This window comes from Artemia franciscana, chromosome 13 (assembly GCF_032884065.1).
Source record: "Artemia franciscana chromosome 13, ASM3288406v1, whole genome shotgun sequence".
Lineage (NCBI taxonomy): Eukaryota > Metazoa > Arthropoda > Branchiopoda > Anostraca > Artemiidae > Artemia > Artemia franciscana.
Genome location: NC_088875.1, coordinates 5,207,252 through 5,222,943, shown reverse-complemented (window position 1 = coordinate 5,222,943; position 15,692 = coordinate 5,207,252). Strand labels below are relative to the sequence as shown.

Genomic DNA, 15,692 nt, shown 5'->3' with positions numbered 1-15,692 from the left:
AACTGCCACCGAAAAATGAAGTCAGTTATTAGCTAATGAGCAAATGAGCCCGTAAAAACGGGTTCCCCAGTGGATTACACAAACAGATCTCCAAAAGTGAAAAGTTGAATTAAACATACCCAACTGCCACCGAAAAAAGGAAGTCATTTATAAGCCAATGAGCAAATGAGCCAGTAAAAATGGGTTGACCAGTCGATTACACAAACAGATCTCCGAAAGTGAAAAGTTGAATTAAACATACCCAACTGCCACCGAAAAAATGAAGTCATTTATTAGCAAATGAGTCCATAAAACAGGTTCACTAGTCAATTACACAAACAGATCTCAAAGAGTTAAAAAGTTAACTCATTACTTCATTATCCAGTGAGCCTATTGGTAAAAAAAATTTTAATAAAAACTGATACTATGAAGTCTAACACAAAGATTAAATTAATAAAGGATGAATTTTAGGATATATCTAGGATTACTACCACATGGCTGGCAAATGTGGCTAGTACCAGGTGATGCCTTTTTGGTGGCCGTCAAAACGCCAGTATTTGCTAGAATGAATAATCTTTTTAATCAGTCTCAGCCGGAATTCTGAGAAGTAATAACGTTAAGGCTCTTTTAATTTCCTTTGATTTTTTTTTTATTGAGTTTTTATTTCTGAATCATTTCTAGGGTGTTCTTTTTTTTTGCTGAGGACTACGCTTGGGTCAACTCTAAAATATACGTTTATGTTTGACGACGTTCCCGGTTGAAATTGCAGTTTACTACCCTATTTACTAAACGATTATTAAACATGAGCAATTTTAGCGAGTAAAATATAAAAACAGGATAGTTGATGCCTAAGTTCTCATTAGATTGGTCAGTTGCTTCCTTTTTTCTCGATTTGATGTAATGAGCAGAAGTTTCTACCCTACAGATGTTAGTTAACCGCATTCACAAAAATTTAACACGAAATTAATTTTTGATCTTCCCAGCTGTTAATTCACTCTTGAATAAATATGTATTTTTTTACTTTTTATATTACTTTTTCTCGAACCTGGAACACCTTCTTAGGTTCCTTGTCACTTCCTCAAAAATCACAATCTACGTCTGCGCGTCTAGGAGACAGACGAACGGTATGAAAAAGATATAGAAAACTTACCGAATTACTATAAGATTATCCAAAAAGACCATTCCAGCATAGAGTGAGACAGGAAGTGAAGGTGCTTTCACTTCTGTCAGGTTAGTACCCGAATAAACAAACATCTGAGACAATGTCGGAAGGGTTCCAGGTGGGAATTGTAGGGAACCCAAACCATGAACATACCGTGGCTAAAAAAAATTAAATACAATTTATACAAATTAAATACAACAAAGAAGTCATAGCCTAAACTGAGTTTCCAGGGGTCTAGCACCCCTCTCTCCCTGCATTTCTAATTCAACTTTCATTGCAAAAACACATCCTAAGACAGAGCGAAAAATGGTCAAAATTTTAAGCTAGTCTTAGAGACTAGAACGTAACTTGTTGTTACGTCGTAGATAATATGAAGGACCAAAAGCTTTACAAAGCAATCAGGTGTATATTACGAAAGAAACTAATTAATTCCTCCACTCAGGACTGGGTTAGCAAGAAAAAGAAATACTCCTATTGACAATATTCGGGAACTGCATGGTCAAATTGTAATGGACCCAAACTATGGACGTATCTTGGCTGAAAAAAATATACAAATTAAATAGAGTACAAAGGCGTCATCCGAAACCAACTTTCAAGGGTTTAAGCCCCCTCTGACTTCATTTATAAATCAAATTTCATTACAGAAACATATTCTATTGTACAGAGAAAAATGGTCAAAATTTCTGTCTAGACTCATAAAATGGCTTTAAAATCCAGTCACCTGAATATTCTAAGCGGGCCAATTCTTTCCTTCCTATAGTTCCACGTTTAAAAAGAAAATAATTGATGCAATAGACAATATTTTGGGATGCATCAACGGGCAACTTTCATTACCACTATGCGCACGCAGGATTTTCTGTTGACTGTTACTTGCAAAAAAAGAACTAAATAAATAAAAAAACCTTATGACCCTGCCACCGTGCTTCACTTGGCAGCCATCAATCCTCGTTCTTAGAAATAGATAAAGGAAAGGCTTTTATGCGACGACTAGCAGCATTAATCTAGAATCTAACATCTCTGACCCTGAAGTATATAGGCTATACACATACTTCGCTTATATAAGAGAATTATAGTCCCTCATCTTGAGCGACAAGGAAAATGACTTTTTAGTATGGGAAGCAGTGATGTGTCTTCTTTTTTTTTCTGTCGCAGCTTATGGGATACACAGCTGCGAGGAAAGATACACAGCTTGTGGGAAAGTATTTCATAGCATTAAACCGATCTGTTATCCCAGAAATCAACTCGATAGTATTTGACTCCCAACTCCTGTTTCTTGAAACAAAATTACTGACATCTGAACCTTGCTGTTGTATCTAGTGTTATTAGATGTTGTATCTAGATCTCTACTGTTAATATTGTATTTTTCTTGGCAATGTTCTTCTGTCCAGATAAGCAGCAAGCTTATCTGTCGTCTTTTTTTCTGTCGCAGCTTGTGGAACACTGAAACATCATAAGGAAATATTTAAGGCCGTGATTAAGTGAATTTGAAAATATCAAGATTCAAAATTGAAGTTAGGGTAGCCTTCTGTCTTTCAATTCTCTAGAGACCGTCGATTGTCAAAAACTCTTCAAATAGCACTTATTCAATGGCGGAAATAGCCGGTTAATTATGCCAGCTTGTCAATCTGGTCTCTAGGGCGATCTGAAACGATTCTTTCAGGCAAAAAACTGATAAAAATTTCAGGTCGCTGAAAATATTCTATGGGACTGTTCAAAAACAGGAAAACACATCGAAATGGTTGCAATCATCTTACAGGTTATTGTCTTCTGCTCATGATAGTACCGATTTTGTTCTAAAAGCAATATCCTTCATAAAGTACACTTGTGAAAAAGGGCTAGACATTTTTTAAGATTTCTAAGCAATTTAGAGGAAATAAAGCAAAATCCTATCAAACATTTTGTAGCATCTTCAAGAAGCTACGGCCTGATATTAAAAGCGATATCTTCCGCCAATGAATACTTGAGTACTTTTTAAATATAAATTTTCAATTTTAACATGGGATTTTCGTGTTCTATCAGTTGACTTAATCACGGCCTGAGGGGCTCATTTGAAATAAGATGGATGAATCTAGTGCCTTTAGTAAGTAACAAAAAATAATATTAAAATAAAATGCAAATTTTGATAAAAACTGCATTTTCATTCAGAAGATGACAGAACACACATATCTTTTGACAAGATAATAAAACACATTTCTTTTTTGGAAAAGTTGCTTCCTCAAAGAAACAAATCAAAATAAAAAAAATCTTATCGACAGACCATCGCGCTTCACTTGGCAATCACCAGTCCTCTTTCTTAGAACTGCCCTTGACCCGCAATGCCATCTCACCATTTCACAGTTTGAATTTAAGGGCCCCAAATCGACCACAGGCGGTAAAAAGACGCACAGAGAACAGGGTTCTGATGCCTGTCTAAGTAGCTTTTTTTATTTATTTTGTTCTCCAAGCGATTATTTTTCAAGGGCCCCAAATCGACCACAGGCGGTAAAAAGACACAGAGAATAGGGTCCTGATGCCTGTCTAAGTAGTTTTATTTTGTTCTCCAACCTATTATTTTTCAAATTTTTGCGGCCTACTGCCTTTCTTATGGCCCGAATTCTGTTTATACATAATTTAACGTTTGAAATTTGAAATAGAGGAATTTTGAAATTTGAAATAGAGGAAATCATGAAAAAGAGGAATTTTGAAATTTGAACGTTTGAAATTTGACTTTTTGGAAAGAGAAAGACTGATAGCATCTGCTAGATTAGGCTTTATTTCATGTAAAAACAGCTTTGTTTAACCTCTTAATTATTCTAACAATTATGTAACCGGAAAGGAGAACAAAGTTAAAGCAAAACATACCCTTATGTCATCCCCGGAGGCGTAGTTATTCAACCTTTAGAGCATTTAAACAAGATGGCTATTCCAAAATTTTGATCGGATGTCTTTGCTTTAGGGGTAGCTGAATTGGGCGTGGGAAGGGGACTGGTTGCCCTCTGTTGTAATTGTTGTAATTCCTTGCTAAACATATACACATATTTTTGCAATTACCAATTTTTTGCACGTTAAGCAATTTAATGTAAACTTCTCTATGCATGAAAATCTTTAATTTTTCCATAAAAAGTATGACAAGTCAAATTAGCTGAGCATTACCTATTCTTTGCATTTTTTGTAATGTAAACTTCTTTATGCATGAAAATCTTTAATTTTTCCATATAAGTGTGACAAGTCAAATTAGCTGAGCATTACCTATTCTTTGCATTTTTTGTAATGTAAACTTCTTTATGCATGAAAATCTTTAATTTTTCCATAAAAGTATGACAAGACTAATTAGCTGAGCATTACCTATTCTTTGCATTTTTTGTAATGTAAACTTCTTTATGCATGAAAATCTTTAATTTTTCCATATAAGTGTGACAAGTCAAATTAGCTGAGCATTACCTATTCTTTGCATTTTTTTACAACCTGAATGGGAGCTGACTCGTACGAGACGAAGTCTAGTCTTTTTAAACTTCATTGCAAACGTATGCAAACTTCATTTGTCCACAATGGAAATAATAATTAACAGCAAGCTGAACAATTAACAGTAATGATCGTGTCGATCTTGAAGGTGAACAAAAAAATAAAGAGCCTTTTGTTTATGTGATTGTACTGATTTTTGATGTGATAATTATGTAGTTAGAAGAAACCTCCTAGAATCCCAGAGGAGTCTATTATGAGTCTATTCCAAGTGCTGTTTTTCAAAAGAAGAAGCAAGACTCAATAAATAATTTTGTTTTATACTCGATGGATTCAGAATAGTCAGTAATATGAGTAAATATTGAAATCGTTGTTCTTACTTTCTCCTGCATATTTGCCTGATTCCACAGCTTTTCATTCTTCAATTTCTTTTTTTTACTTATATTATTATTAATGGCAAGAATATGTCAGGTTCTCGCTCCTTTCTTTATCTACTTTTAGAATAATGCTTTAATATTTCGAAGTGAGTTCTGCTATTGTCTTTGAAAAAAGACAGGTTCGATTTTCAAAATGACTTTCACAAGCGAGTATTGCCGCCAGAAATTTACCCAACTTATATTCCTTGTAAAAAAAAAAAAAAAAAAAAAAAAAAAAAAAAAAAAAAAAAAAAAAAAAACCATGTTAAAGAAAAACTACGAAGTATATATGAAAACTTAATAACAAAGATCTACCAAGAAGTAGATCAAGCCAAAATCGAAGATCAATAGCTTCGTACCGAGTTAAGGCTGATTAATCAGAGAAGTCTGATGGACAGACAACTTCAAAATCATGATAGTAAAATTAAAGCATCTAATTAGAATTTACTTCGAGACAGAAGTTCCAATCCTGGTGTTCCATATTGTTTGTGACGGAAATCAGCGGCGTGTCTCCAAAAATTCAAGAAATTTGGAGGGGAAACAAGGGAAGCATGAGACAATTTGCTTCCAACCACAGACAGCACTCTCGTCCAACGGTAGACTCAGAAGATAGGTACTTATGCTACACAGACTGTTGGTTTCCATGCAGGTAATTCAGAAAAATAGATTAAGTCGTTTTCAATAAATATACGATTTTTTAGAAAGTAATTCGTCTTAATATGTGTAAATAAATATAATAAAGAATCAAGGAAAGGGGTTATGAAACAGTTCTAAATCTATTCAATATAATAAATTATTTGCCATGGTTTTGAAACTTTAAAATGATATTTCACAATATTTTTTTTAAGCTAATTTTTTCTTTAAGCTAATTTTTTTTAAAGATAAATTTGGTTCAAGATGTTTTGAAAACGTGGCTTCAAATCTCGGCGAAGGATATTTCGTTAAGGTTTGTAAAATCGAAAATTTGGTCCTAGTTGCAAACTACTCTTGGCACTTGGCCCTACTTGCAAATTAAATTAGTAGAAAAAACCTGGGCTAGTCGTGTATGGAGGGGAAGCCTGGGACATATTTTATGCGGGCATAACTGGGACATAAGTTTGTGTTTGCACATATTGTTCCGTAGTTTTTTATTTCTTTTTGTTTAACCCCTTCTTACTAAATAAAATAAAAAAACCTATCTATCTATAGATAGGAAAATTAACTTGAAAGTTCGGTCAAACTAGGTGACAGGTAAAACCAAAGCAGCTGAAAATATATCTTAACTTAACGTCCCATGCACGAGAGAGAAATTTTCTACACTTCAGTCGAAGGCAAAAGCTCAAATTACAAAAAGGCGCGCTATCAAGCTAAATTGTAGTAAAGCGTTCTGGAATGTAAATGCCAATGTTTAGAACGTTAAAGGTTTTTTAACGTTTAAAACATTAAACGTTAGAATTCTAGCATCTAAAACGTAGCGTTGAGTGTTTAGAGTGCTATTGTATTTCAGAATATCATAATGCCATTTTGGAGACGCCGTGCTTATCTTCTATCGCAATTCGTTCCTCTGCTGTATTGTATTCGCTCAAATCTTAAAACTTCAAATCAGTGAAAGTGGGACACCCTCCAGTGAAACTGGGAAAATGTCAGTTTAAAAATGGAAAGATTTACTTGCCAATAGTTGTGTGGTTAAAAGCTGGTAAAATTGCAAACATGTTAACGCAAAAGTTATGGCCAAAATTATGTGGTAAAAGTATGCTTTCATTCCTTTGGATTACATCTGCGACGCATTCGCTTAAGCCAATCACATTATTCTTTAAATATTTGTCAGAAAAGAAAACTTCAGGAGAGACTCATAAACACGCCTTTATAAACCTGATTGGGTCTTCTGTGTGCCAGTAAAAAGAACGACAAGTTTAACTATAAACTACATCTGATTGGTTCATATGGTTGAAATTAAAACCTGATTGGTTATTTGGTTCTTTTCGGCGCCAGTAAAAAGAACAACAGGTTAAACTACATCAAATTGGTTCACGTGTTTGAAATTAAAACCTGATTGGTTATTTGGTTCTTTTCGGCGCCAGTAAAAAGAACAACAGGTTAAACTACACCTGATTGGTTCACGTGTTTGAAATCAAAACCTAATGGGTTATTTGGTTCTTTTGTGCACCAGTAAAAAGAACGAAAGTTAAATTTCCATCTGACTAGTTCAGGCTTCGGAAATTAAAACCTGATTTGTTCTGTTTTGTGCCAGTAAAAAGACGGATCAAAAGTAAATGGCACCGACATAAGAAAAAATTGACATTCGGTGGATTATATTTTTGGGAGAAGAGGAGGAGATGGGTCTATTAGTGATAGAAGAGCATAAGTAAAAGTAGTAATTACTTGACATTTTAGGTCTACTGGGAACGACAGCGAAAGTCCGCGAAAATTGAGAGTGAACAGTTGTTTCTGCACGTCATAGACACCGGGGTGAGTGGCACCAAATACTTGATCTATTACATGCACTGTTGGTGGCACTTCTGGAGCATTAAAGGTGTTTCCCCTAAAAAAGAAAAAAAAATTTACCGATAATAAATTTTTTTTTACCAATAATAAAAAAAAATGATGCAACAGACAAAAGTGAAAAAAAAAGGCTGTAAAAATGCAAAAAGAACAAGATGACAAAAACAAAGAATTCTGCAATGCTTACAGTCTCAAACAGCTACCACTTTTATACAGTATAATAAAGACCATAAGCACTGAATGATAAAAATGACCTCATTTGTAAATTGGAACCAAAAACTTTACATACGTCACTTGAGAGAGGACCAACGCCCTTCAAAAGAAAAAAGAGAAAATCCATGGATATCTAGACAATAGTTTAATCAGAATAGGGAAGCAAGACACATAGACAGGGATTGCAACGCTGAAGTGGATGGCAACGGGTGGCAGTTTTGTGGCAGCAGCTCAATCTGAAGTTTTTCTTTAGTCTCTCTTAAACTGAAAATCAAGAAACACCCCCCCCCCCGAAGGAAAAAAATTGACAAGTATATAAATTACAAAACACGTAAACATGTAAACACATCTGCGTTTTGTAATTTTTTTTTTCCTAGCCAAACCACCACTCCCCTTCTTGCCCAAACAAAAATCCTAGATATGGCCACAGTCATAGCTACTGCTGTAGCCACAGCCAGAAATGCATACAGGGACTTCCTTAGTGGAGGATGGGGTCATATTTGTCACAACTGTAGATAAAAGGTGCATTATATGGAGATAATAGTATTCTCATACAACATGATCCACGACGGTATTCAGTGCGTATTAATATACCACTAGATCGTTTACTTACTTTACGTTACGTTTTACTTACTTACGTTACGTTTACTTTAGATCGTTTACTTACTTTTATACGAGTGATTAGCCAATACACCAGAGATGATTTTTACAAATACAACATCCTAACATAGGAAAGAAAGATAAATGACCTTTGTCATATTCCCAGTAAAAATGGTGTCAAAATTCATAGCAGTCTGAAGAAATCTTGATATTTTTAGAGGTAAGGTGGTGATCCCCTTAGAGAAGTTCCAATAAAAAGAGCAGACATTCAAAGGTACTGGAGAGCATGAGAAAAAATCATGCAATGGAAATAAAATTTTAAAATTATAGCATAATAATTAACTTATTAGGCAACACCGCCTTTCTTTTTCCAGTTGAAACGAAAATATATTTAAAACGGGGAATTTTTTTAATAAGACAGTAAAATTACTTTCACGATCTTACTAAAAAAAAAAATTACCCGTTTTAGTATATTTTAGTTTCAATTCCAAAATAATAGCAAGTAGTCTCAATTCTGGAGTGATTTTAAGAAGCATCAATTTAATGCATAAAATTTAATCTTTGGAAAATAGCAGTTTATCGGGAATAGCAAATGGTCCAAGAAATTCTTTCGACCCAAGGGACTTTATTTTTTTATTTTATGATTATGATTTTTATGCTATTTTATTTTTAGATTATGGATGATACCTTTTATTCAAATTCATAGCTAAGATACTTGGATATTCAAAATACTTGTAAATGGCAAAAAAATTATTGTACAACATTCTAAGATAGATTAGAGGGAGCAGATATTGAATTTCAAATCATAATGATGAAAAAATAAATATAATAAACATTTAATACGAACTTTACTTGTATTAACGAACAAACAGATCAGTCTGCTGAACGATCTTATTTAGGCTAAACTACTACTACTAACAACTCACTTCAGCAACAAGCCACCAGAGGCCATTACATCTATACACGCTCCTCCTTCATCCTAATCTATTCAAATGATTCCTCTTTGCAACCTCTCAAGAATTTCCCTTAAATCTTTCCTTACGGCATCCTTTCACCCCCTTTGGGAGCGAATACCTTTAAAAGAAATCACAACCCATATGTTCGTATCGCTATCAACAAGAAAAAACACAAGAAAAGAGAATAAAAGCAAAGGAAAAATAAAGAAAAACTAGATCTAAAGGTAATATATGTATAATTATTGACCGATCAATCCATTTTGAAACTACATTTTTTTCAGCCAAATATTTTAAAGCGTTGGTTAAATATTAAAAGCTGAATATTTCCAATTCTTTTGAACTAATATTCTGATGTTCGCAATATTGGTAAATTATACTTTACCAACAAAAAAGCGAGAAGAAGCAAAGGAAAAAATAAAGAAAATAGCGCAGCTCGATCTCTCTCAAATATAGATAAAAACGATGAAATGGAATACTTAATAAGGATGTAGACTTAAAACACCTGGTTTTTCTTCTACCATTACACATTTTTCTAAAATCCCAAGACACATTAGGAGGAGGGAATACTGTTATCGACCACAAATAAAAGATAAATAAATATGAAAAATAAAAGTCCTTAAGTATTTTCATGCCTGAAACTTTCATAGTGAAACCAGAGCCCTCTAAACTTACATTATGTAACATAAAATTGCAAGAAGCCGGAGATCCACTTCTTACTGAGCAAGATCTAAATTTTTAATGCAATTGCTATAACTCCCACCGTTTCACACAAATATAATAGATGGCGTTTGTAAGTTTCTGATTGATCAAATTAGATATTAAACTACACAAAGGTATACTAGGTCCGCTAATCTTAGGTAAAAACTAAAGATTTGATAGACAAAGTAAACGTCCCTCTGTTATTACGAAAATGTATTTCTGCACTTGAATCTAAAAATAAAGAAGAAGAAAGATGAAAAAATTTAGATTTTCATAAAATTAAATATCAGAGAAAATATACACATGACTGAAAATATTATCAAAAATACTTACAAGTATTTTAGCTTTACTTTCTTCACATCATAAACCTCAATTATCTGAAAGAAAAATGTATTCTAAAATAACTTCTCATAGCAAAGAGATTGTGGTTAACGAGACTTATATGACAGCATTGGCAGTCATTTTGGTTACTTTTTTGTTTGTCTAATAAACGAACACAAACATCTTAATGCACGTAAAATTTGGTTAGCTGGTCCACGTATATTTTTGATATTCTTGTTAATGAAAAAAATATTAAGGAGACTAACTTGGCTTTTAAGCCCTCAAAACAAGAAAAAAAAATCTTATCTGTTAAGCCAACTATACCCTTTTGTTCGAAATTTTTTATTTATTTATTATTTTTACTATTAATCTATTATTTTTTTTTTGTTTGTTTAATAAGTGAACACCAACATCTTAATACACATAAAATTTGTTTAGCTGGTCCACGTGTATTTTTGATATTCTTGTTTATGCAAAAAATATTAAGGGGGTTTACGTGGTTTTGAAGCCCTCAAAACAAGGAAAAAAATCCTATCTGTTTGGCCAACTCTTCCCTTTTGTTCGAAATTTATATCCAAGGACACTGTTTTCAAATATGATTTGATGAAAAAGCTTGATTTAAATCCAATTCTGAAAATAATGTATCCCTACAAAAGCACTAATTATACTGATAGCCTGTCTTAGAAAAAGGTGCAGCTTAGATGTGGAGGCTCACTATAGTAGTAACAGGCCCCACAAATGGTTTATTGACATATTTAAAAAGCAGAAAAGAGTTTTGTAAAACAGGCTGAGTTGATTTTTGAGACCTAGATCTACTTTAGACATCTCTTAAAACTTTTCCAAACTATATACAGAGAAAAGACTTCCTACATCTCTCTTGGAGGGGGGGGGACCCTGGTTTCATTTGTTCATCCCCTGTTGGTAGGGCACTGTTTGCTAACGCAGCTTTAAGTGGTTTTAGGCAGGGACTGTAGAGGATTAACTTCTTGAAAAAGCGAATTTAGTGACTCAAATACAGAAAAAGTGACTAATTGCAAAGATCATTAGGGTCAGATAATGCATTAGGTCAGACTGGAGTAAGATTGCCATAGAGACTAAAACACAATAAGATTATTACTTTTTTCAAGCTATTCAAAAAAATAAGAAATATAATAGGACTCCTATTATATAGGGAAAAACTCTCAAGAACAATCAGCAGCAAAAAAAAACAAATAAATAAAAAAAACATCAAAAATAAAGTAACAAATCCCCTTGTCATACAGCTAAAAACCTCCCGAAAGAAATAATACCCAGTCAAAGAGTTAACAGTATTCCTATTAGGATGATTTATCAGCAGTTACAGCTTTTTAGAGGCTTTCTTGCCCTGTTTCTAGTTAGCTTTTCTTACCTAAAAATGGATTCAAAATAGCTGCATATGAATAATAGCTTATTGAGTACTTTTTCTCTACTAAACCTATTGAAAGCTTCCATGGCGCAAGGATGAATTTTGAAAGTAAGGGGGGGGGGAGAGGACTAAAGTCACTCCAACAAAATAAGAGTTGAGAGAATGAACGTTGACAAAAAAGCTTGACCTAGTTCTAACGAATATATGAATATTTGCTCCTACCAGAACAAAACTAAGTTTATCGATGGAACCGTTTAGGAAAATACAACTATTTTCCTCACGACATCTATCAAAGACCACACTGGCTATACATGATATTTGATAAACAACGAAGAATACGGATGAAGGAAAATACTAAAATAATTAAAAGACTATATTAGGTGATATCTCTTCGTTACTTTATCTTGTGTCACGTATAGAAAATGCGGTCTTAGAACCTATTGATGCCAAGCTTACAAGGTGCATGTGACCAAAGTTCCTTTAGATTTTTTTCAGCTCTCTAAATACAAATGCGAATCTCGTTTGAGGTAATTTTCTACGAGATTGTAGAACAGAACACTTTTTTTCCAGGGCTAAAAATCACCCTTGTTGGGTTAATTACTATGATTGAAGCCACTTTTCTTGCTTTTCAATTCAATTCAAAACCAGGAATGGTTTCTTAGTTGAAATAGTAAGAGACGACCCTCAGTATGGCACTATATCCAAGACAAGAAACTTTCCAAAACAGCTTGCATTATCTTAACTTTTAGTTACAATGCGACGTGGTTTGTTCTTTACTAGGTTTCAGCTATATCTGATGCAACTTACATAGTCCCCCTTTTAATAAACAACATCGATACTTTTTGTAAATTATTCAAGTTAATTATTAGTTAATAATTAGTAAATTATTATGTAAATTATTCATAAGTAAGTTTCCTATATATGGCTTTCGGACAGGGCGATTCTAACAATGTAGTTTGTGTTTCGATCTGAGCCTATTTTTAAGAGTTATGGGTTATCATATTTTTAGTACGGGGCGTGATCCTATCTTATTAGGTTGCTAGCTACCGCTGCAACCCGGACTATCATTTAGAATGTGTTCTTTGTTATAACTAAGTTCGTTCTTTACTGTGAAAACCTCTTTTTCAAAGTTCAAAACAATCAGTTTCGTAATTAATTTACACACCAGAAATGACACTAAAATCACATTTTGTCATATGACAATTTATGATGGTTTGTCCTAACGAAATTATAAAAACGCGTAAATTTGTGAGTATTAGCTTCCTGAATCAGCATTAACGGCTAAGTTCTCTTCAGAGAAAGAGATTTTTGTGTCTTTAAACATTTGGCTACTATTGCCCTTGGCTACTGTGGTTTTCTTGGTGCTAGGTTGCAATTATTGCTGCAACCATAAAATTCACGTGGGTTCAGGCCCTGGGTATAGGAAGTTTTACCAATTTTCAAATATTTAATGCAGACAGATAAATTTTTATTTTTTTTAGACGCGGGGGGGGGGGGGGTTAAAGCAGCATATAATAAAAATAAACCACATAAGAATTAGCCGATGAATAAAGACCATTTCATTGAATTGAGCTTGACCACTTCCAACAAAGCGAGCTGAATTATACTTTATGGTCATATTCTTGATTTGAGGAAGGTTGATCTAAAACGGGATTGACTTGAATGGGGGTTGAGGTAAACAGGGTTGGGTTAAACTGGGGTTGATATGCATGAAGATTGAATTAAATAAGGGTTGAACTACGGGAGGGTTGAGCTGAACAGGGGTTCCGTTGCAAGGGGTTTAATTGAAAAAGGGTTCGGTTGCACGGAAGCCGCTCCTTCAATGACCTTAAGTTACAGTTTTTTGTCATAGAGGATTCAAGTCCTGTTTCTGATCAGTCCTCAGCATCAAATCTCACATTATAAGAATTTACAGTATTGTAATATCAGGTATATGCTCTGATCAGATGAGAATTATCGTTTTCTGATCAAACAGACGTCTCATCAGATGCCGCTTTTTTGGTGCTTACTCTTCTTAATCCTCTTTGTAGATTAGAATATGAAAGATAACATGGAGAGGGAAGAGAATCAAAACACTATGTTTATGGTTAGCATGAAACTTTTGAGAAATAAGATGCTATTTATCCAATAACTTTTCAAAATAAACAAAAGAAAAGTCTTGCTGAATACATTAAAATATCATTTTGTGTATGTTAAATTTATTATCGCCAAAATATCTGAAAAACTAGATGATGTACATTAGATTTTTTTATAATGAAGCCCACCCCACAAAAAAAAACATTTGACAGCATCGCGAGGCGGTATCTTGTAAAAAGAATTAAGCGCTTTTTTCGCTGATAATTGGGGGGTTGCTAAGAAATCGGACTATCGTTCGGGTACTATCATCTGAAAAAACTATTTCGATGAACTGAAACTACCGAATAACTAAAGAAACAAAAACACATTGCCAAACAAAAGTTACATACAATAAATCAAAGCAATCTAAACCATTACTGAACTATTACGAAGTGAATTGATATTGAACTAGAAGTACTGTATTTCTAGTATTCATCAAAAACATGCTAATATTTTAAAAAGAAATAACTTACAAAAATGGACAAAAAAAAGTTTTAAGAGTTATAATTATAATCTTTATAAAACAATTTATCTCTTACAGAAGTCGTTACATATTATATTTTCTTTAGAATTTTTGTTTTTTTGACAAAGTACTAAAAAAAAAAAAAAAAAAAAAAAAAAAAAAAAAAAAAAAAAAAAAAAAAAAAAAAAAAAAAAAAAAAAAAAAAAAAAAAAAGTACTTTTAACATACAGAGTAATATCATCGACAACAGCAATTAGCAAGAAGAAGAAAAAAGGATTACTTATCAACCTTTTCAAAAGATCACTCATTAACAATGACATGGCAAGAGAAAAATTTGGAATCCTAGTACTACTGACGGAGATCTAAGCAAACAAAAAAAAAGCAAACTTTCGCATGCAAACCGATTAGGGTTCGCGTAGCACAGGTGCCGATCTCCTGATTCTCTGCCCTCGGCCGGGGTGCAAATGCGTGGTTGGGGGCAAGTCATCCGACGCTTTCCCGTGCTTTTCCCTAGATTTCTCTAGGTACCCATTTGAAGCTGGGTAAACTTTTGGCTTGTCTTACGGGGAAACGCCACTAACCCTCGTCCTAAAACCAAACGGTCGGCACCACCGAGATTCGAACCAGCGACCCTTCGCTCGTGAGTTCGGCGCGTTAACCACTCGGCCACGGACGGACAATTGGCCACTTGGCCGAGTCACGACGTAGGCAATAATGCTCCTAAACCAACGGAGATCTAGGAAATTAAAATTTAAACGGAAAAACTAATAGGCCTACCTTAAGTCTCTGAGAAATGGAATCAAAAACGAGTCTAATGCCATCCTGAGGTAGTGCGACAACAAGATCAGCTGATAAAGGATTCTAAAATAAATATATACCGTTATCTTATATAAAAAGAACATAAGCAAAATCTAACCTAACACAATGCAGGTTAATTACCGGTTACTTTTTTGGAGAGAAGAGATTTAGAAAAAGACTACCATAAAAAAAGACAAAATAAAATCAAACTATACTTAAATATATTAAACCATAAGGTAAACAGTATAAAATTTTAACTGTAGGGACATATTACTACTAAGATGTGCACAAGTCTAAAACATGGGAGGGAGGGGATGAGCTCCAAAACTAAAAAAAGTTATACAGCATGTCCACAAGGTGACACAAATACATACAAATTTTGATATTTATTTCACATTTTTGTATACAAGAGCTTGAAGCTTGTACAGTAGGGTTCTCTGATACGTTGAATATGATGGCGTGATTTTCATTAAGATTCCTTGAATTTTAGGGGGTGTTTTCCCACTGTTTTAAAAATCAGGCAAATTTTTCCAGGCTCTTAACTTTCAGTGGGTAATATTAAACTTGATTAATTTTATATATTTGGAATCAGCGTAATAAACTGATTCTTTTAATACATCTACTGATTTTAAATTCTGTCTTTAGAGTTTCAGTAAATTTTTAAAAT

The 15,692-nt window shown here is 33.6% G+C and overlaps 1 protein-coding gene across 2 annotated transcripts in view; it reads right to left on the bottom strand.

Annotated features, from left to right (window-relative positions):
- The window catches only part of LOC136034426 (PHAF1 protein CG7083-like), a 49,533-nt gene that overhangs the window by 19,977 nt on the left and 13,864 nt on the right, over positions 1–15,692 (bottom strand). Inside the window, exons 3-6 of one of the 2 annotated variants that reach the window (XM_065715600.1) lie at positions 15,005–15,088; positions 10,278–10,321; positions 7,357–7,516; positions 1,130–1,299 (exon numbers count right to left, since the gene is read on the bottom strand). In XM_065715600.1, coding sequence (XP_065571672.1) covers positions 1,130–1,299; positions 7,357–7,516; positions 10,278–10,321; positions 15,005–15,088 — 458 coding nt within the window. The remainder of the gene's footprint in view (positions 1–1,129; positions 1,300–7,356; positions 7,517–10,277; positions 10,322–15,004; positions 15,089–15,692) is intronic. The other variant, XM_065715601.1, reaches the window with a different exon arrangement.